This window comes from Engraulis encrasicolus, chromosome 10 (assembly GCF_034702125.1).
Source record: "Engraulis encrasicolus isolate BLACKSEA-1 chromosome 10, IST_EnEncr_1.0, whole genome shotgun sequence".
Taxonomy (NCBI): Eukaryota; Metazoa; Chordata; class Actinopteri; order Clupeiformes; family Engraulidae; genus Engraulis; species Engraulis encrasicolus.
This window is the reverse complement of record NC_085866.1, coordinates 38,099,313-38,121,812: the sequence shown is the minus strand read 5'-3', so window position 1 is coordinate 38,121,812 and position 22,500 is coordinate 38,099,313. Positions and strand designations below refer to the sequence as shown.

The following is a 22,500-nucleotide window of genomic DNA, read 5'->3' as shown; positions in this document are numbered from 1 at the left end:
CGTTTGTTTCTCTTTTGTCAAACACTTCCAAGACAGAGAGGGGGGGAAGGGGGGACGGAAGAGTGTGCACGAGAAGCAGAGATAATAAGGTGTAGCAGAAGATGTCAATAGAGGTGAATGATAAAAAGTCTCCGATGTGACCTGCGGTCAAGATTGAGAGAGAGAGAGAGAGAGAGAGAGAGAGAGAGAGAGAGAGAGAGAGAGAGAGAAAGAGAGAGAGAGAGAGAGAGAGAGAGAGAGAGAGAGAGAGAGAGAGAGAGAGAGAGAGAGATGTCTTTGCGTGCTTTCTTTTCTTGCTGATATTATCAATACAATTGCAAGCATTAATTTGTTTGTTTCTTTGTTTTAATACTCATTATTTTATTGCCTTATTACCAATGTATGTACCTCTTCAACCAATGCTTTGGCAATACGAAATATTTTTTGTCATGCTAATAAATCTTATTTGAATTGAATTGAATTGAAATGAACTGCGAGAGAGAGAAAGAGAAGGAGGGAGAAGGAAAGAGAGAGAGACAGAGAGAGAGAGAGAGAGAGAGAGAGAGAGAGACAGACACAGAGACAGAGAGACAGACAGACAGACAGACAGAAAGAGAACAACAACACAAACTACGGTGAGAGAAAGAGAAGGAGGGAGAAGGAAAGAAAGAGTGAGAGGTATAAAAAGAGAGTAAGGCACATAGGGAGGACTACAAAGAAGAACACTGAAAGAGAAATTAGAGGAGAAAGAGAAAGAAAGAGGCACAGATAAAAGACGAGTGTTTGTGGCACAAGATGTTCCTGGGAGCAGGCCTGAACGGCGGGCAGAGGAGAGCGAAGCGGAGCGGAGTGTGTGTGTGTGTGTGTGTGTGTGTGTGTGTGTGTGTGTGTGTGTGTGTGTGTGTGTGTGTGTGTGTGTGTGTGTGTGTGTGTGTGTGTGTGTGTGTGTGTGTGAGAGTGTCTCGGGCTATAAATTGAAACTAATGTCTTCCTGAGTGGCCCAGATTACAGACGCTTGCCGCACTTTTGCCTTTCTGATGTCATGCAACCTTGAAGGAACTGACCTGGTTACCTGCTGTGTGTGTGTGTGTGTGTGTGTGTGTGTGTGTGTGTGTGTGTGTGTGTGTGTGTGTGTGTGTGTGTGTGTGTGTGTGTGTGTGTGTGTGTGTGTGTGTGTGTGTGTGTGTGTGTGTGTGTGTGTGTGTGTAATTGTCTGTTTTGGGCTAGTATTTGGTGTATTTGTGTCAGTGTGGTTGTGTGAGTAAGCACATATTTGTAGGTCTATTAGTGGCAATGTGTGTATGAGTATAGGCTTGTGTGCATGTGAAACAAGAAAAGCAAAGAATGAGAGAAAGAGGGGGGGGAGAGGGAAATAGAGAGAGAAAGAGAAAGAGTATCTTAGTGAAGGAGAAGAAGGTAGAGTGGGCTGAGGTGAGTGGGTGCTGAGTGGCTCTTGTCTTGTCGCAAATTAAATTAAGATGAAGGAAATGAGCCAGTCTAGTCAAGAGGTAGAGGGAGCCGGGGAGGGAAAGAACTATAGAGAGAGACAGACAGATAGACAGACACACAGAGAGTCAGTCAGTGTTACAGAGAGATACACAGAAATTGTGTTCAGGCCAACAGACTACCGTGCTGGTGCCTGTTCCCGCACCCAGGCCAGCCACATGGGGGGAGAAAGGGGTATGTTGTCCCGGGCCCAGGGAGATACGGGGCTCAGAATCAGGTCCCCATTACATTGTATATATTGGGTAGGGGGCCCTTTTAGATTACTTTTGTCCCCGCCAAGCGAAAGCTGTCAGCGGCCCTACCCGCACCCAGGGCTCTAAATGAACTTTCTTCATCACCAGCCAAAATGGCTAGTAGATGTTAATCTTACCAAGCAAACACACACTCTCTAATGGGTCATAGTGGCTAGTAAGTTGATCTTTTCTACCCGCAAAACTGAAATTTCACCAGCATTTGGCCGGTTGGCTGCTGTTAATTTAGAGCCCTGCCCGCTCCTAATGTCGAACTGGCTGGTGCAGGTACCGGAGCGATGTCAACTGAAACTGAGCTGGCTTGTGATGTAAACTGAAAAATACTTGTTGTTTTTTCTGCGCGAACCATGACAACAACATGGACGTCAGCAGGCATCATATATAGGTATGTTCAGAGCCCGATATGAACATAGATGGTTCGCAGGTGAGGACTTTATTTCCGAATGTACAGCCACGACAGTGCCATTGTGGTCTGCCTGACAACAGTAAGAGAGGGAGAGAAAGAAAGGGACAGAGAGTTTGCCAAACTCTCATGATAATTCAGCTGAGCAGACTCAATATTTGTAAATGGAATACTGCACTCAGGGAGCGAAAAGAGGATTGTTAGCGTAAAAAACTTATTTTGTGCAGGAGACAAGGTGGTTTTCATGTTTCAAAAAAATACTGTTAATGTGAAACACTTCAAACAAAGCACTTATCCTGAATGTGAGGGCAATTTTACATCCATTCTGGATTATAATCATGATTATAATGAAACAATTTTTCTCAGTTTTATCTTATCTCATTTGATTAACAGCACTCTTGATAAAACAGCACTCAAAGAAAATCTTGCCTACAAAAAAGGACAACAGTATTGCGCGACCCTCGCAAAACCTTCATGACTTCCATGCATTGGGATGAAGTTAATAGCGTTTTTTTTCATGTACGTTTCATGGAGAAAATGATTATTACACATTGGGAAAATGTTAAACTTAGTACAATGGAATAATTATTACCACTGTACCGTCAATTAGGGCAAAAATAATTATACTTGTATGCTGTTGTGGATGCCGCCAATTTTTAAAAGTGTTTGCAATGCATTCTGGGAAATCTTTCATACCCCTCCGTTTGAAGTGTGCCTACGTAAAATCTCCGTTTGAAGGGGTAGAAAGCCCTTCTCCTTACACCTACCCCTCTGTCTTAACGTGAATTGGTATGCCACTACTCCTACACGTGAACGCGTAAAACGGAGGGGAAGGGGAAAGGCATAGGGCTAAGATGTGAAATGGGATTCAACCTTTAAGTATTATGCAAACCATTGACTCCAGACTTTCCCGACATTCCCGTGTTTCTGTCATGGTGGGTTTTCAGTGACATTTATCGCATACGCTACATGCAAAACAGGTCTAAAAGTGGTACCCTAGACCCCCTCTGAGACTGTGAAGCCTGTGAGCGATTAGTTTAAACCAATGACCCATGAAGTCGAAACCACCCAATAGATATTGATATTCCTTCAAATGAGTCAATAGGCCACTAAATGGATATATGTGTGCTGTGGCAAGGTCACATGAAATGCAGAATTTCTGCAGCAGATGATTTGGATTGGTTGTTTGGCATGTCCTCGCTTACACCATGTTCTGTAACCCCTACCTCAAAAACAAACGCACAGACAGACACAGACACATGCACACGCACACGCACAAACACACAGAGCGAGAAAGAAAGAGAGAGAGAGAGAGAGAGAGAGAGAGAGAGAGAGAGAGACAGACAGAGACAGAGACAGAGAGACAGACAGAGACAGAGACAGAGACACAGAGAGATAAGCAAGCAGGTTATGTACCCACAAAAGAGTTTATGTGATTTTCAACCTGTCTTATTATCCAAATATGCGTCTCTGTTTCTCAGCAGTAATCTTGGCAGCTTTAATGGTGCGGCTGATCCAGGGATCACATTTTTTTGCCGTCCACAATGTGATTACAGCGAAATGCGAGATGAACCAATTCTCAAAACCTCATTTAAAGCTGCCCTCGTATTCCCCGTTGTTCGGCAACACAGCAGTTACGCCTCGGCAACGCAGCTAATTCCTGGACAGGTCAGTGTCTGAGGGCAGAACTGTTATGCTCGTAGCTCTACTGGTCTCTTGTCATCCTTTGACCGCAGTCAACGTCAACCAGCATGTATTTTGTTTTGATTTTAATAGCTGTTATTATTATTATAATATGGATATTATAATATCCATTTTCCAGAAGAGGCTGAACATTAACCGCACAAATACACCTAGCGCGACGCGATTGAAGCATTCAAACATTCCCATTGGCTGTGGTCACTGACCTCTATACAGTCATTGGCTGTCACGGCTGGTCGACGAACCGCGTCATAGAAAGTTGAACGGATTTCAACTTCAAACTGTCGCTCTCGTCTCCACAATCGCTTTTGTCGCGCGACTCAATACAAAGTCAATTACTTCCGTCGCTCGCCTCGCTCTTGTCGCGCTAGGTGTATTTGTGCGGTAACCCCTTAGTGCAGAACCTATGTTATAACCTTATTGTCACCAAAATTGGAATTGGTGTTACTTAAGGCTCTCGGTTCTGTCATAGTGATGTTGTTATGATGTAGTTGAGTATTTTCAGCAAATAGTGAATAGGCCTGCCGGCGACCCCATCTGCACTAAGAGGCTACACAATGGCAATAGATGCAAACACTCCCACCGGCTGAACAACTCTGCAAAGCAAACTGGTCTGAACATCAACCACACAAAGACCCAAGTGATGTGCATCAATAGTCCAACAGCAGCACCAATCACCAGTGATGGAGAATCGTGGGACCCAAAAAGTCATCATAACACGCCTAAATAAAGCAAGAGGTCCCTCCAGCCAACTCCGTGGTTCAGTATGATTGCATCTTATGTCCCAGCCGGGATGAAGAGGATAAGTAAGTAAGTGTATATCTGTATGTATGAGGCTCTGATTAAACAGACAAGTCGTTATCATATAAAACACGTCATTATTCATTTGTTTTAACCAGAGTGACAATGACTGAGTCGTAGAGCATTAATAAAGGCCCTGTGTTATGTCACAGTAGAGTAGTAGTATGGTAATTAACCTTTCAATGACTATTACACCGTGCCTCAGATGTTACGGCGTGCATTATGGGGCCATTGCTCCATGCCGGTTAGCCCAAGCTACTGGTGTTGGTAGTTCATCCTGACGGATGGGAGTATGCCTCGTTGTCTTTTCTGAGACTTCGTAGGGAAACACTCAGCCATGCTCTCACCCGAGGCCTTCCGGTGTGACAATCTGATGGCCGGTCCCCAGGGTGGATGAGGCATGTCGGTGACGGTGTACTGTATATCTCTACTGTACTACATCTTCATATCGTAACAGCCATACGGAACACCAAATTAAAATAAAATAGAAAATAAAATTGAAACTTGAACTGGAAATGACCATCTCTTCTGCAAGATAAAGGTATCTCTTTCTCTCACACACAGCTGCAGTATACACAGACATAAACAAACACACAGGAGCACACAAAGAAACCTACCATACTGTACACATTTCTACTCTTTCCCCACCTCGACCCCCCCCATCTCCATCTCCTCCTCCAGAATAAATAAACGCTGCTATAAGTATCCCGGCTATATTAATTAGGTGGATTGATGTGGTCCTCGCCGCTGGTCCTGTGCGGGGCGAACCTCATCTCAACCCGCAGCCAGCAGTGGCCCCAGGGAACGCAAGGGGCCTCCTTCATCATCCAAATTACACCTACTTATTACTCGGCCTAAATTAATCTCCTTCTGCAAGTGGCGACTTCAAATAATGAGGGAGGTAATTAAGAAACCGCTGGAGAAGAATCGGGAGCTACTGAACGGAGGACGATATGCGGAGAGAAGGGGGGGAAAAAATGTTATACAATGTCAAACCACTGTATACGTCACTACCGAGGATGCCAGCCATCTATCAAGGCAAAGACTGGCTGTAATGCACAGTAAAAAAAGAACTGTTGTTCTTACGGTAGATTGCTGGCAGCAGTGGTTGCCAAAGTCTACCTTTAAACAAATAACGGTATATTTCCTTTTTACATTTTACGGTAAAATTATGGCAGCAGTGGTTGCCAAAGCCTACCGTTAAATAAATAACGGTATTATTATTTTTTACATTTTACGGTAAAATTATGGCAGCAGTGGTTGCCAAAACGTACCATTAAATAAATTACGGTAAAAACGGATTATACTCAGGTGAGTTCAATTATAGAGTTACAATCAGACAACTGATTGGACTGATTATACTCAGGTGAGTCCAATTATAGAGTTGCAATCACAGACAACTGATTGGACTGATTCAACTCATTGGAGTCCAATAAACATCAACTTAATTAGATACCTAAATAAATGCCCAATTGCCAGATTGTCTAGTGCAGGCAGGTGGGCCAGTCTAGTATCATCAATGAAGGGTATGCAAATCCATTCTTTATTTTAAAAAGGCCTGAAAATAACCTTAAGGAAAATGAAGGCCAAAGCTAGCGGGGCAAGCAAGCTAACAAACAAGCTAGTTAGCAAGCCATGCAGCCACCCTTACAACGTGACCTGCTAGCCGGGCCGGCCAGGCCAGGCCAGGCCAGGCCAGGTGAGGGCAGGCCAGCCGACCAGCCGGCCTTACAGCCAGCCAGCCAGCCAGCCAGCCAGCCAGCCACCTAGCTAGCTAGCAACCAGTGAGCAGTACAATGCAACAGTCCCTGTTTAAATACATGTTCAAGTGAACCATGTGACCCGAGTGATGAAGCATTTGGCAGGTGCAGGCAGTAAGTTAATCATTGCATGACAGCCCTTAGCACTCAGGTGAGGTCAGGAATTGATTGATAGATTGATTTGGATGGGGTAGAATGACAGTTTCAAATAGACTGGGCTACTTCTAAGAGACTAAATCAAGAGATTACTGTCCCAGGTAGACTTTTTCAGATTATACTAGCCTATAGGTATATTTTACACATTAAATGAGGCTAAACTGTAGGCTGTTACCGGATATATAATAAGTTACAGTGAATTAATGCAAAATGTGCAAACTGTTGCCATTTGCATTCCTTAACTGTTGCACAGTTTATTCAGTTGCCAGCTTCATTGTTGTCAAATCTACAACGTGGAGGCACCTGGAGCCAAGCAGACAGGCAATATGTTTTCTGTGGAGTAATTAATATTTAATTCATTATAACCTCCATTGCTTTCTGTTGGGTAGGAGGAATGCAAAAAAAGATATTCTGAATTTTTTAAGATTTTACTGTGTCAATTTGCCTCTCAATCGAAAGCTCTGATGGCAAAGCCTCAAAGTCCAATAAGGGAAAAAAATATTGCGGTGGAGAATTTTTCGCAGGATAAACTAGAACACATGCAAAGGGTTGTACTCTAAGTTAATACTCATTGATGGCTACTAATCAAATAGCGTGTTGACATCAAACTCTGCCTGTTACAACCAGCCTATCAGTGGTTTGACAAGTTACACCTGGAACAAGTGCAATCACAAGAGATCTATTGGACTAAAAGAGGACAAAAAGCCTAACACGACCAGAAAGAGCACCTACTTTTTGTAGTATACACAATGTGAAGAAAAGCAGAACAGAGTTCTTTGTCTGTTGGTTCACAATTTGGTTCACTAACAGAGGATTGAGTTTGGTTCACTTATAGGGGACTCAACAAAAATGGCTGCTCATGTTGCTAAAACATTTGGAAATTGGGGAGGCGTGTTTTCATAACTCTCTAGGGAGTTAAACATTAACTCTCTAGCTCTCTTAGCCCAACAACTCGGATCCAGAGGAGTCAAATAACACTCTGTAGTGTTGCTACAACTCTTGATGTTTAGATTTTGGCTGAACACCAGTCTAACTCTGATCAATCTAACTCTGACAGATTAGCTGTGTACATATGTGTACACCAGTGAAAAATAAAGTCATGTACCGTTTCTTGACTACTTCATCTTCACTTAACGGTATTTTCCAATATTTTCTTTTCAGTGAACAGTTCAGTATTTTCTACATATTGACACCAGTGAAAAATAAAGTTATGCACCGTTTCTTGACTACTTCATCTCACTTAACGGTATTTTCCAATATCTTCGTTTACAGAGAACAGTCCAGTATTTTCTACATATGACACCTGTCAAAAATAAAAATATGTAGCGCTTTTTGACTAAATAGTGGCTTGCCATATTTAGTACAGAGATAAACTGTTTTACATTTTACGGTCACTGACTGTTGCAATTTGACAGTTTTTTGCCGTAATTTCAACGGGCATTTTTTACAGTGTGGGTGGTGGTGGTAAATGAAGTTTTGTCCTTGAAAGTAAGGAAGGAACCAAACAATGACATGATGAATCCTCCGAAACATTAAGTGTGGACACGTGGACATTCCTGGAACACTTGACTGTTTGCTGACACAAGAACTTCACTACAATATTACTTTACGTTTACTAATACATCTCATTCGTTACATCACGATCAGATTGTTTTTGACAAACCTGCTTTAAGTACCTTCACCATTTCCTTACTATATTGTATCTCCCTCCTGTTTCTCACCAACCTTAAGAAATGGCTTGCTATACCCCTTCACTGGGTTCGCTGACAGGGGTTAAACAGTATCATAACTTACAGTAAACAGGCATCTGTGTGAAGTCGGCTGTGCAGGTGCCGACCTGTCCGTGCTGTTGCGCTGAGATTGAGTGCAATGTACCCTGGCCACATCAGTTTAAGCGAGGCAGGTGTTGGCAAGTGCTTGCAGGCAGAAAAGGTAGGCCGGTACTCCCAGACATACAATACACACAGCCACAAGCTGTCAGACTCTGAGGCAGGCCAATATGTTTTGTGATTTTCATAACGCTCGAAATATTGATTTCATCACTGTAAGATCCTCAACTCTTTGACATCTGGCTGGCCAAGCCTTGGCAGAAACTGTCTCCAGCTGAAACGGGAAGTTGCTCTCGCTCTCTCTCTCTCTCTCTCTCTCTCTCTCTCTCTCTCTCTCTCTCTCTCTCTCTCTCTCTCTCTCTCTCTCTCTCTCTCTATCTCTCTCGCTGTCTTTTTCATTTTTCAGAGGAGAGAAATGAGTAGGTGGGGAAAACGGTGCCAGTTTGGCGGGGATGGCTGCAGCTGCTGTTAAAATGAGGAAAACAAAGCATTGGCTTCTAGTTTTGAGACGTTAGCACTGTGTCTGTGTGCGCACGTGCATGCATAAGTGTAAGTTAAGTACATATTAAGTAGTAATTAATAATACGTATCTCTCTCTCTCTCTCTCTCTCTCTCTTTCACACACACACACACACACACACACACACACACACACACACACACACACACACACACACACACACACACACACACACACACACACACACTCTCTCTCTCTCTCTCTGTCTCACACACACACACGCACGCACACGCACACGCACACGCACAGCATCTGCACACTGCAGTCAGCTTTCCCTCCAATCACTATCGGGATGTACAAAGAACATGACAGGGTTCCCTTTATAATCTTTCTCTTTCCCTGAAAAGAGAAAACGCCACCAGGGACTAATTATGTGGATTATGAGAATGGCTGTATTAATTTTTTAATCAAATTAAAGGGCTGTTGAGAATTAGGCCTTCTGCGGTGGGGAGGGAAGCACTATTTAGTGCAGAAGCGCTTTCTCTCTCTCTCTCTCTCTCTCTCTCTCTCTCTCTCTCTCTCTCTCTCTCTCTCTCTCTCTCTCTCTCTCTCTCTCTCTCTCTCTCTCTCTCTCTCTCTCTCTCTCTCTCTCTCTCTCTCTCTGTCCAGGTCTCTCTCTCTTTCTCTCTCTCTCTGTCTAGGTCTCTGTCTCTGTCTCTGCCTCTCTCTCTCTGTGTCTCCAGGTCTCTCTCTCTCTGTCTCTCTCTGCGGACATAGGCAGAACAACAAAATTTGGAGTGACTTCCAGAATGGAGAGGGGGTAGGGCTGGGTTCCGGAATGGAAATGTGCTGGCGCGGCCCGCTGTGTCACCAGTGGGCTTTGTTGTGACCCGTGATGTCACAATTAACCTGCAGCGTGGAGTGCGCCGTCCCCTCTGATCCCGGAACAGCCAAATGGCGTCTGAAGGTCGTCTGTGCCCTCCGCAGCTGGTCCAGAGATGCTATGCCAACCAACACTGGCACTGAGCAGAGCAGAGCTGAGCTGAGCTGAGCGGCCGAGTGAAACAAGGCCAGCACCACAGGCCACAGCACAACAAGAGCAGAGCGGAGAAGAGCAGAGCGGACAGATGTGCACACTCACACGCAACACACGACACATAGCCTACAATTACATCCACAAGAACAGTGTGTGTGTGTGTGTGTGTGTGTGTGTGTGTGTGTGTGTGTGTGTGTGTGTGTGTGTGTGTGTGAGTGTGTGTGTGTGTCTGTTTCAAAGAGAGGGACAGACACAGAGAAAGAAAGAGACTCTCGCTGTCTCTCTCTCTCTCTCTCTCTCTCTCTCTCTCTCTCTCTCTCTCTCTCTCTCTCTCTCTCTCCCTCTCTCCCCCTCTCTCTCTATCCCTCTCTCTCTCTCTGTGTGTGTGTGTGTGTGTGTGTGTGTGTGTGTGTGTGTGTGTGTGTGTGTGTGTGTGTGTGTGTGCGCGAGCGCGCGCGTGTGTGTATGACCTATGGTGTATGACTTAGATGACCTATATGACAACGTAGCTGTATAACTGCAGAGGGCTTGTATTAACTGCATTCATATACCGATTAGATGATGTAGCTAAGGTCATCCAGGGAAAGTTCATTATACTCTAATGGAAGACTTGGATGAAGGACAAAATTGAGGAAAGATGAAACGACTATAAAATTTTAAAATCGCCGAGCTGGACACACAACAGATGGTCTATATTTGGAATTATTTTTGTTTGTGGAATAGTTATTTATTTGTACACTCTACTTAATATTTTAAAAGCTGACATAAATGCAACACATCTGTTCCACAAACAAAATAAAATAAATAAATAAAAAAATGGGTCAAAATCATAAACAGTACCAGCATCTGGCTAGGCTGTTTAGAGAGATACTCAGTCATGTCATTAAGCTGGGCTGTCAGGCTTTAAGTAGAGTGCCCTAACAAGGATGCTAAAAAAGATCACATCACACTCAGTGGGAAGAAGGATGGACTGGACTGGCATGAAGGAAAAGGGGCTGGAGGGCTGGATGGGAGGAGAGAGAGAGAGAGAGAGAGAGAGAGAGAGAGAGAGAGAGAGAGAGAGAGAGAGAGAGAGAGAGAGAGAGAGAGAGAGAGAGAGAGAGAGAGAAAGAGAGAGGAGGAGGAGAGAGGGTAGTGCATTGGAGGGAGAGGGGGCATTAGATGAGGAAGGGAGAGAGGAAGAGAAGAGGCAAAGGGTAGTGCAGTAGAGGGAAAGATGGGGGTAGATGGGGCCACCGCCAGGCCTGTTGTCTGGATGCCAAGAGTCGAAAGCCAGGCTCTGCACAGCGGTAGCCACCGGTAAATAACAGGTAGATGAAAATGACCATCTGGACTGGACCTGGCTATGGCTGTGTAGTACACAGTAAAAATACAGTGTTAATTCAACACTTAGACACTTAGAGCGTCGGTTTAACATCGTCTGGAGCAGTGTTTCTCAACGGGGGGTCTACATCCCCCCAGAGTGCGCTGGGGGGCGTTGAGAAGGATACAGCTAAGAGGGGGCATACTCAGTTGCCGGTGGGGGGGGCATCAGTTTATTATATCCCCGAAACGCGGAGCGTCGGGGATGTAATGGTTTTGCGTGCGCCGCCGCCGCCGCCGCCGCCGCCGCCGCGTCCGCCGCGTCCGCCGCGTCCGCCGCGTAAGGTCTTTCGTGTTAACGCGATAACTTTTGAACGGATGTTTGGATTTGTCCCAGATTTGGTGTGTGAATGCTCTAGGGTGGGTTCATGAACTGATTAGAGTTTGGAGGTTAACACTTTCAAGATGGCCGAATTCAAGATGGCCAAATTTTTGTTTGGTCCATAACTTCTGACCGGGTGGATGGATTTGTCCCAGATTTGGTGTGTGAATGTTCTAGGGTAGGTTCATGAACTGGTTCGGGTTTGGAGGTCAACAATTTCAAGATGGCCGAATTCAAGATGGCCGAATTTTTGTTTGGCCCATTACTTCTGACCGGGTGGATGGATTTGTCCCAGATTTGGTGTGTGATTGCTCTAGGGTGGGTTCATGAACAGATTACAGTTTGGAGGTTAACACTTTCAAGATGGCCGAATTCAAGATGGCCGAATTTTTGTTTGGTCCATAACTTCTGACCGGGTGGATGGATTTGTCCCAGATTTGGTGTGTGAATGTTCTAGGGTAGGTTCATGAACTGATTCGAGTTTGGAGGTCAACAATTTCAAGATGGCCGAATTCAAGATGGCCGAATTTTTGTTTGGCCCATTACTTCTGACCGGGTGGATGGATTTGTCCCAGATTTGGTGTGTGAATGCTCTAGGGTGGGTTCATGAACTGATTACAGTTTGGAGGTTAACACTTTCAAGATGGCCGAATTCAAGATGGCAGAATTTTTGTTTGGTCCATAACTTCTGACCGGGTGGATGGATTTGTCCCAGATTTGGTGTGTGAATGTTCTAGGGTAGGTTCATGAACTGATTCGAGTTTGGAGGTCAACACTTTCAAAATGGTGGAATTTTTATTTGGCCCATAACTTCTGACTGGGTGGATTGATTTGCCCGGTAACTCCTTAATTTAATGGTTCACCATTTCAGTGAATCTACCATATCAGGTAGGCCTACAGTGTAATAACCAGTGTAACAATATTTAATACCATGTAATACTAGTGTAATACCAGTGTAAAAATAGGCAATACCAGGTACAGTGTAATAACCAGTGTAACAATATGTAATACCATGTAATACTAGTGTAATACCAGTGTACAAATATGCAATACCATGTAATACCACTTACACACAAATAGCCTACATGATATAAGTACAAAATTGGTACATGGTGTCACACTGGTATGACGTGGTATTAAATATTGTTACACTGGTTATTACACTGTACCTAATGTGGTATATCCACTGTAATAGTGAACCATTAAAACAGTGTTACCATTTGCCCCATTTTTTCCTTCATTTTCACAATAGTCATTTGGTTTTAAGCCTATGCACGTCATTGATCTATGTATAGATATTAAATATGTTTATTTTATATTATGTATTTATCATAAACGTTCATGAAAAGGTGGACGGGAGTGGTAGGAATGATTGGGGACTGGAAGCGTCGCGTTTCGGGGATATACCTTAAGCAGTCGAAGGCGACTGCACAGGCAGTCTAGTTTTACTTTCTTAATACTAAGGGAGGCATTGGCAGGCTTATAATGAGGTCTAGGGGGCACTTGAGGGTTTTTTTTGATGAGATCAAGGGGGCCTTTGTTCAGAAAAGGTTGAGAAACACTGTTTAAGAGTGTATTTGGACCCAGCGTACTCTCCAAGTGTTGAATTAGTGCTGCATCTTTTACTGAGTTTTCTCTTTCTTTTAATGGATTTCTCTGTCTCTCTTCTGATATCTCTCTCTCTATCTCCCTCTTTTGTACTGTGATTCTTCGCTCTTTCTGTCGCCAATCTCTCTGACCATCTCTCTCTTTGTTCTTTCCCATTCTGATTTCTCTTTCTCTCTCTGTCTCTCTCTCTCACCCCTGTCCTCCCCTTTCAATTGCTTCCCTTATCCTGTTCCTTTAATCTTCCTCCCTACCCCCGGTTTGCGTGCTTGTGTGTGTGTGTGTGTGTGTGTGTGTGTGTGTGTGTGTGTGTGTGTGTGTGTGTGTGTGTGTGTGTGTGTGTGTGTGTGTGTGTGTGTGTGTGTGTGTGTGTGTGTGTGTGTGTGTGTGTGTGCGTGTGTGTGTGCGTGTGTGTGTGTGCCTGCATGTGTACATGATTTCTTCTATGAACATGGCTCGGCATGAATGCCTTCAGAGACACTTCATTCACACATCGGAAGGCTCCATGTGCAGAGAATTTTCTTCCCATTGATACAAAAAAACACCTTCATAACCCACCACACCAAGGCTACTGAATGTGCTGTGACTTGTACTGTATGTGATGCGTCTTCTAGCACGCACGCACACACACGCACGCACAGATACACACACACACACACACACACACACACACACACACACGCGCACACGCACACACGCACACACAAGAGAAACAAATCAAGGCCTGGTTTATTCTGGGCATTTTGAAGGCAAATTCATTCCATGGCAATTGACTACACATTTTAAACAAATGCATTGATGAATGCTAATGAGAACACCTAAGTGATACTCAGCTATTCAAATCACACATAACGTACTGCAGCAATGTAACACCTGGATGCACTGTGGAATGTGATACAATACTTTATCGGCAATCAGTTTCTTTTCCTACCCCCCCCCCCCCCCGCCACTCTCTTTCTTCCTCCCTCCTTCCCTCCATCTTTCACACCTGTGTGTATTTACCTCACTTTCTGCTCTTCATTGCGTTCTCTTCCACTTCTCTCCCTCTCTCTCTCGATGTTCTCTCCCTCTGTCTCTCCCTCTGCTCTCTCCATCTTTCCCATTACTCTTACATCTCTCTCTCTCTCTCTCTCTCTCTCTCTCTCTCTCTCTCTCTCTCTCTCTGGGGTGGCACTCGGCGTGGGCAGTGTGGCTCCGGTGCACACTTTAACCCCTCGGTGGACGAGCGAGGAGCGCAGCTAAAAATAAACACAGCACCCTCCTTGTGTTGCCTACTAGCCGTCACCATGGCAACGCCTCTTGTTTTTGCGAGGGAAGGCACCAGCTGAATGTTTGTGAGAGAGGGGAAAAAAGATCTTTTTTTCCCTTCCTCTTTTTCTTTATCTCTAGCTCTTTCTCTTTATCGCTCTCCCTCACCCTCACCCGTTGGCTTTATCTTTCTATTTCCTCTTGCCCGATGTTAATGCCTTTTTTTTGGCTGTCTCTCTATCTTTTGTGGTCCTTTTCTGTACTACACAACCGTCTCTTTGGTCTCCATTTAGACTTTGTGTTTGTGTGGGAAAGATATGCCCTGTCTACCTCTTGTCAACTCTCTTCCTTTCTCGCTGTCTCTTGCGCTGCCTTCATCTCCTCTTGTCAGATTGCCCATGTCGACTCTTCTTCGTTTTGCTTTCACTGTTTCCCCTTCTCTCTCTCTCACTCACTCACTCACATAAACACACTCACACACACACACACACACACACATACACACACACACACACACACACACACACATACACACACACACACACACACACACACACACACACACACACACACACACACACACACACACACACACACACACTCTCTCTCTCTCTCTCTCTCTCTCTCTCTCTCTCTATCTCTGCACCATGTCTTCTGTCTCCTCAGCTATCATCTCCTCTGGCCAGTGGGTATAACAAATGCAATTGGAGGGCATATAATAACACTGCCAGGCTTTTGAATGCACCCCTCTCGGTCACCTCTCTTTCTACAGTATCTATATCTCCTCTATGTTCTACCTCTATCTCGTTCTCTGTGCCATATTATTCACAGGGATGCTGAAGAGTCCTTACGGTTAACCCATTTAAACCTGATGCAGCATACATGTTGACCTAGGCGCCTGGAGCGACATAGACGCTGCATTCAGGCTCTTGAGATTTGAGTTTTTATTAAAAAAGGCGGGTATGTAAGAGCTGAATGAACACATTCAAATGAGGGTCCTAGCTTTAAAAGGAGCTGCCAATTTCAATATGCTGTTGTACTGCTCATGCTACCCTTGACTTCTCAGTACCCGGTGATGCTGCATTTTTCGGCTCAGCCCTCTCCGCGATCTGAGCTATTCTAATGGAGGCAGACTTTGTTTACATTAAAGTCCTACTCCAAATATTACACCAAAAGTTATCGCTGTTTTCTAGTTGTCTGCTGATGTTGCATAACCTTTTGGATGTTATTGGGAATAAATCAAGATGTTTTTTTGAAATGTAAAAAATTCTGCCACCATTACAATGACCAGGATCTCGGAAAAGGCTGAAGAAAAAAAAAATTCTCAGGTACTGACAAGTCCAGGGTAGTGTGAGCATTACAGAAGCATGTCGAAATTGTCCGCAGTTATCCTTTAAATGCAACTTCTTCCATGTTTTATGTGTTTTGGAGGCTGAGATATTTAGGTTTTCATAGGCTTCCCAAAAAGGCATTCAGCAGGTGATCTTTGCAGGTGAAAATAGGCTTAAATGGGTTAAGAGGACCCTGAAACAGCCACCACTCCCACCACTCCCACCCCCCCACTCCCATTGCCACTGCCTCATTCTCATACAATACTCTCCGCATATCTGAGAGCCCACCTCATCCATCCCCCATCCCCCTACTCAGATAGCTATAACGGGAACTGCAGAAATAGACACAGCACTTTGCATCTCTCTCTCTCTCTCTCTCTCTCTCTCTCTCTCTCTCTCTCTCTCTCTCTCTCTCTCTCTCTCTCTTTCTATAACAAAGAGAGAGAATAAAAAAAACACCTGAAGTCAAAAATAGCAGTCCTTGTCCCATCCATGAGCTATTTACCAGCCAGAACATGGGCTCCATCGGCTGCCAGCTGACAGGGCCGATTAGTTGAATGCTGCTCATCCAGCTCTGCCCTCGATGCCTCAAACACATAACACAACCCCAACACGACCAAGCCCTCCATGTCCTACTCTCTCCACTCCACTCCACTCCACTCCACTCCACTCCTGCTACATCCTCCCCCCCCTCCGCCGCGTATTATTTTTAAACACACAGATGTATTTATAGCTCGGAAGATGCCCTGAGGTGGGGTTGGGATGGGATTCGGCAGCAGTCTTGGATTCTGAGGACAGTCGAGTCGTGTACCCTGCTCTGGCATTTAGTTTTGCTCTCGCTCTCTCAATTGCTCACTCTGCCTCTCTTGAAAAAAACGCATGAGCAGCTTCTCAGAACAAGATTGTGAAGGTTTTGTGTACTATACAGTACATGTTTAGCCAGTTGCATGATTTCTAGGGTATAAAACTATTTCGTTTTGTAGTCATGGTTTGCTTTTTGATATAATCTAACTGTATGTAGACTGATTTTGTAAAATGGAAAAATAAATAAATAACTCAAATGTCAAACAATGAACAGGTCTAAGTTGATGATGACTTGCACTTTATATTCATTAATACAGAACGAGCATACTCTCCCGCATAGCTATCAATATTATATGCCTCTATCTATGTATCTAAGGTAACACATCAAGCAATAGTGTAACTTGAAGGGATATATCAATGTGTAGAGATCAATAACATTTCTGGAACATATTCAGAAGAGGCATACAAATAAAAATCATTTTAATTACTTCAAAAATAGGAACACTCAATGTGGATAATGATCGTACTGTCTATGGCAGACAAGAAAATCGATAACGCAAATGTCAGCCATTTGGAAGATGGCACTCTCGATAATTCCAATGTCAGACTGAGCTAATGTTATGTGTTTCATATGCTATTGAGACTAATGGTTTGCTGAATACAAAAGAAATGGATTTAGCAAAGAAACTCACAGCTGTTCTTAATTACAGATAGTGAAATTGATGTTACCAAGTACAGCACTGTCAATTGTTCCGCTTGGAGCAGGCGTCACTCTTAAATACTTAAACTGTGAGGGTGCTGGCCCAAATGTTCAACTCAAAATTTTCAAAAAGGAAGCTGCACCTTGCATGAAACTGTGTCTTCATTGCACAAAAGTGTGCAATAAAGACACAAGTATAGCACTGCAAATCCACAAAAAATAGCTGTTGTTATGATAAATGTTAAATGTTATGGTAAATGTTATGATAAGACTAAAGCCTATATGATAGTGTCAGTATTATGGCTTTGGTAAAGTGTGTTAACATTGGGACTGAGATGCAATTTCATTGAGAGACGATTTAATGATCTGCTGAAGTAGATTAAGTGGTTTTAGTAGATACAGTCTTGATGTAATGGACACATCAGTGTAATATTTTCATAGTATAAAATATTCACACAAATTATAAATGAATATACGGTTGCACACAAATATTGGTAAATTAAGTTTCATATGGCCCTCCTATCCCTGGTTGATGAGCAAATCAAATGAAATGAAATCAAATCAAATCAGGTAAAATGCATGTGCATGTAAGAATATCACCTCTTCTGCCCAATGTTCTGCATTCAAATGTGAGTGATTCAGTTATGAGAACTAATGTTTTCTCTTTTTAGGCACTTTCAGGCCGACAGAGAGCCATGCCGGTGGCCGCTCCCGCACCTACTCTCAAACCGACTAGGGGAGCGTGTCGATCTGAAAGCAATTTGTTCAGTCCTTGACTATATAGCATGTTACATAGACGGTGAATTACAGTACATTGTTCTGTCCCCTACACATACACTGCCGTACAAAGCAAAAATTCAGTAACTGTGCATAACTGCAAACTGAGTAAAATGACTCTGTTGTCCAGCCTAAGTAGTTTTAGGTAGACTATTGACATGCGACTGTTTCATTTTATTAATATTAATATTTTAGTATAGTGTATGTTATTAAACTCATAACAAGAAGCACTCAGAGAGCGCTGACCTCTGTTACACCCAAAGTCTTTTTGCCTTGTTTTTGTGTCCCCACAATTCAATTTCTAGATAGTGAAGAATCTTTCGAAAAGTCCTGATTCCAGTTCGTGATCCGGATTACCACCAAAATTTAATCACTTGTTCCTTGGGTCATTACTAATAACTCCACAAAGTTTCGTCCAAATCAGTTGATGCGTTTTTTAGTTATCCTGCTGACAGACAGACAAACAGACAGACAGACGGACAAACCAACGCGCCCGAAAACATTACCTCCTTGGTTGAGGTCATAAGTAATTTTAAATAACAACACAGTTACTGCCTTTTTGATTTGTAGTAAAGTATAGAGCAGATTGAGAGACCATGTCAGATGCAATCCTGGTTCTTTGGCTGCAAGACTGCTGTGCTACCAGCGACCCTTCTTCTGCCGAGGGGCTTAATCGATCAGCTTCTGCTGAGCATGGACATGTTACCTTATTAAAAACGCATCACCACATTACAATTCCACCCACTCCAGCACTCTGCCTCTCCGCATCTTGTGTGACAACAATGCCTGAGATTAAGTCTAGAATTGCAAGTTACTGTAAGTGCGTTTGTGTGTATTAATGTGTATTTTCAACATTTCACTGTAAGCATTGTTGATGTGTATCTCTGCGCAATGTGTGTGTGTGTGTGTGTGTGTGTGTGTGTGTGTGTGTGTGTGTGTGTGTGTGTGTGTGTGTGTGTGTGTGTGTGTGTGTGTGTGTGTGTGTGTGTGTGTGTGTGTGTGTGTGTGTGTGTGCGCGCGCCTGTGTGTGTGTGCCTGCATGTGTGTGTGTGTGTGTGTGTGTGTGTGTGTGTGTGTGTGCGTGTTTGTGTGCGTGCGTGTGCATGCGTATGCGCACATGTTCTTGCAAGCATATCTATAACCGTTCTTCATGCAATAACCACAATACCTATTTCAGCACACACATTAGCATTCTGCTGTGTCCTTTCACACAGTTTCTTTTTTCTCAACCCTCAGATCAGTGAGGACTGATGATAAGCTATTCAGCCTTCAAATGATTTAAAACAAAGTCCATAAAACTTATTTATGTGGCGGATTAAGCTAGCGCTATTTGTAAGCATGCACAACAACAGTGGCTCTGCATGTAGCTAATCAATGTGTGGATTTAGTAGCGGTGGGAGAGGGGATTTGCCTGTTTGTTTGCTTAGCGGTGGTGGTGGCAATGTTCTAGTGCTATGCTGTCGGCACTAACGCTAGCTCTCTTGTTCCTGTGGGCCGACACCATGCTAACAACAATGGTGATTTCTTACACAGAGACGTGCTAAGACAGGAACATCAGGAATATAAAGCAGTGGCAGGGGTATGTGGAGGAGGGAGAGAGAGAGGGAACGAGAGAGAGAGAGAGAGAGAGAGAGAGAGAGAGAGAGAGAGAGAGAGAGAGAGAGAGAGAGAGAGAGAGAGAGAGAGAGAGGGAGAGACAGAGACAGAGACAGAGACAGAGACAGAGACAGAGACAGAGAGACAAAGAGACAGAGGATCGGAGAATCAGAGACAGAGACAGAGACAGAGAGACAAAGAGACAGAGGATCGGAGAATCAGAGACAAAGACAGACAGAATGAGACAGGGAGACAGAGAGAGAGGCGAAAGAAGAGAGGTAGATACATTTTTCAATATTTCAATGTCGAAATGTTTCACTTTTAGGCAATCAGGGGCCCCCTGGCAGGTGGGGGGCTCTATGCTGCAGCCCTAATCTAGCCTGTGTGTTAATCCTGCCCTGGCCGCGTACAGAATGCTTTACCACACACACAGCTCAGAGCTCAGAGCTCCAGTCCTCCCACGAGACAGAAGTCAGGAAGCAAGATTTTAATAGCAATGCAATGTGTGGATCACATTTGGCTTCATGTGAATTATAATAACTCTGGATGTTGTCCAAGACCTCATGCGCTGCTGCTGGAGCACACATTTCATCTGCATAAAATGAGTTTTCCTGAATTGCATAGGTTTTCCCATGATAGCCGTGTGGAGGTGTGGAAGAGGTAGTTTACCAACACCTAACCCCCAAAAATACAAATATACACATACACATACACACACACGTAAACAAACTATTTTACACACAGACACAAACACAAACACAAGCAAAAACATACACACACGCACACACACACACACACACCTGCCACACGCGCACACTCGCACACATACACCTGCAACACACACTCCCCTGCGACACACACATACAAACACACAGACCTGGCATCCATGATAAGATTGCGAGTAGAAGCCCTAGACTCGGAGAGTGGCAAGTCTCAATTCACACAGCAATTTAAAAGCAGGGAGCCAGACTTCCCGATATGCCCCCTCCTATCCCTCTCTTCCCAGGAAAAATAAAACTAGCCATGGATAAATCACTCCAAGAATAGCTCTTCCACCACCACCACCACCATCACCAACCCACCTCTCCTTCCCTCCCTCCCTCCCTGACGAAAGGGAGCTGCTAAGGGGGGGATGAGGGAATTTGGCTTAAGGATGAGGAACTGGGAACCGTAGCCTGCCCCCCTCTCCCGAACTCCCCACGGTGACCCACTGAGGCCCATCAGAAATGAGGGATCACACCATCTGCATCCTGTCTGCTTAATGCACTCCAACACGTCGCCACACAGGCAGGCAGGTAGGCAGGCAGGCAGGACGCACTGCCGTGATTACTGGGTCAGAGCAACTGTACCAGAATTATGCGACGCGGGGGCATGATGCGAAAGGGCCCCTTAAAATAATCACAAACCTGGTTGTCAGTGGGGGAGAGGACAGTGGGGTTGGGAGTAGGAAGGAGGGATGGCAGGAGGGATGGAGAGAGGGGTGGAGGGGTGGAGGGAGACTCCTGTTGAAAAATTAGGGAGTTTCCCCGTTGCCATCGCCAGCAGGCAACACAATAATAATGGCCGTCTAGTGGATGCTGGCCTTTCTGGGTTGCATCAATACCTGTCAACTATTAAGCTCAGCCATGCTGCCCTTTGGCAAATCACAGGTTTGGCTCGCTGATGAGGATTTCGTTTGACAATACAAACAAACACAATATAGGTATCGATGGCATTTGACAAAACTCGATGAAATGTGAGGGTTCAATCACAAGGATTTCAAATGACACGTGGTTGAAGAGAGGAGAACCCGCATCTCAAAATGTTAGAATAGTTCAGAAAGGCAATGAAAAAGGTGTGTCATTGGTTAAATGTGAGAAACTTTATTATGGGGCTACTTTAGCAAAAAATCAGGAGAAGTTCTTGCACATCTGCTTGGCAGGCATGTGTTGCAAAAGACCCAAGGTCACCAATGAAAAACGTCTAAGAAAGTGTGCCTGAGGCAGAAAAAGAAACTTTATAATTATAGCATGTGAAGCCCTTTCACTCATTTTTGATGCAACCCTGACTTACCTTGCGCTGAGGAGTGCTTATTCACCCACAGTCCAAAATCCAAACCCATGTCCAAAAAATTTAAATTCCAATCTACCTTTGAACAATGCTTACCTTGAGTGGAGGTACAGGCAGCGGTCGGTTGTCCTTGTCCAGTGAGATATAGGTGAAGAAGGCGGTGACGGCTCTGAACTTCCCCTGCTCAGCCTCTACCAGCGGATCGGCGTCCACAAACACTTCAATCTCCATGGACTTGTTACTGGTGAAGGTCATTCGGCCTGACACCGTGATCACGCAACCTGTAGGATGGCAGGGAAGGGGTGGAGGTGGTGGGGGTCAAAGGAGAGAGTGCAAAGGTCAGAGGATGAGATGAGACGCGATCCACTGTAGATCCGATCGAGATCTTAAGCTCAGTGGCCCTGACAAGAATCGGGGCGATCCGTAATATTGTACACTGAGTGAATGGTGGATGGTGTTAAGTGGACGACGTGTTGATATCGGACCTTTCTATCATGAATGGAGTCTGGAGTTTTAGAAATGTATGCCTCAGATGATTATATTCATGCACAAAGTGACTTTGGATTTGACTTTGGCACCGTGACACATTGGACACTTTTTCTAGTTTTTCTAGTTTTTTTATCAACATTCCATTCACTGGTTCATAGTAGTTTTCGCAGAGCCATTTGAATGCTTAGAGAGTCACAAATAACACTCTTCCAGCTGATCCTACTCTCAAAGTGTTGAATTAATATTGGGCGAAAATTGACTGAGGTATGAGCCCTCAAGCCCACTTTAACTACAGCCAGGGCCGCTGCTAAGGTTTTAAGGCCCTAAGCATAATT

General features: G+C 44.3%; 1 protein-coding gene across 4 annotated transcripts in view; it reads right to left on the bottom strand.

The window, feature by feature from the left end:
• Positions 1-22,500, bottom strand: part of acot7 (acyl-CoA thioesterase 7) — a 124,954-nt gene that overhangs the window by 3,693 nt on the left and 98,761 nt on the right. For all 4 annotated transcript variants that reach the window (XM_063208818.1, XM_063208815.1, XM_063208816.1 and 1 more), the window contains one exon: positions 21,773-21,957. In XM_063208818.1, coding sequence (XP_063064888.1) covers positions 21,773-21,957 — 185 coding nt within the window. The remainder of the gene's footprint in view (positions 1-21,772; positions 21,958-22,500) is intronic.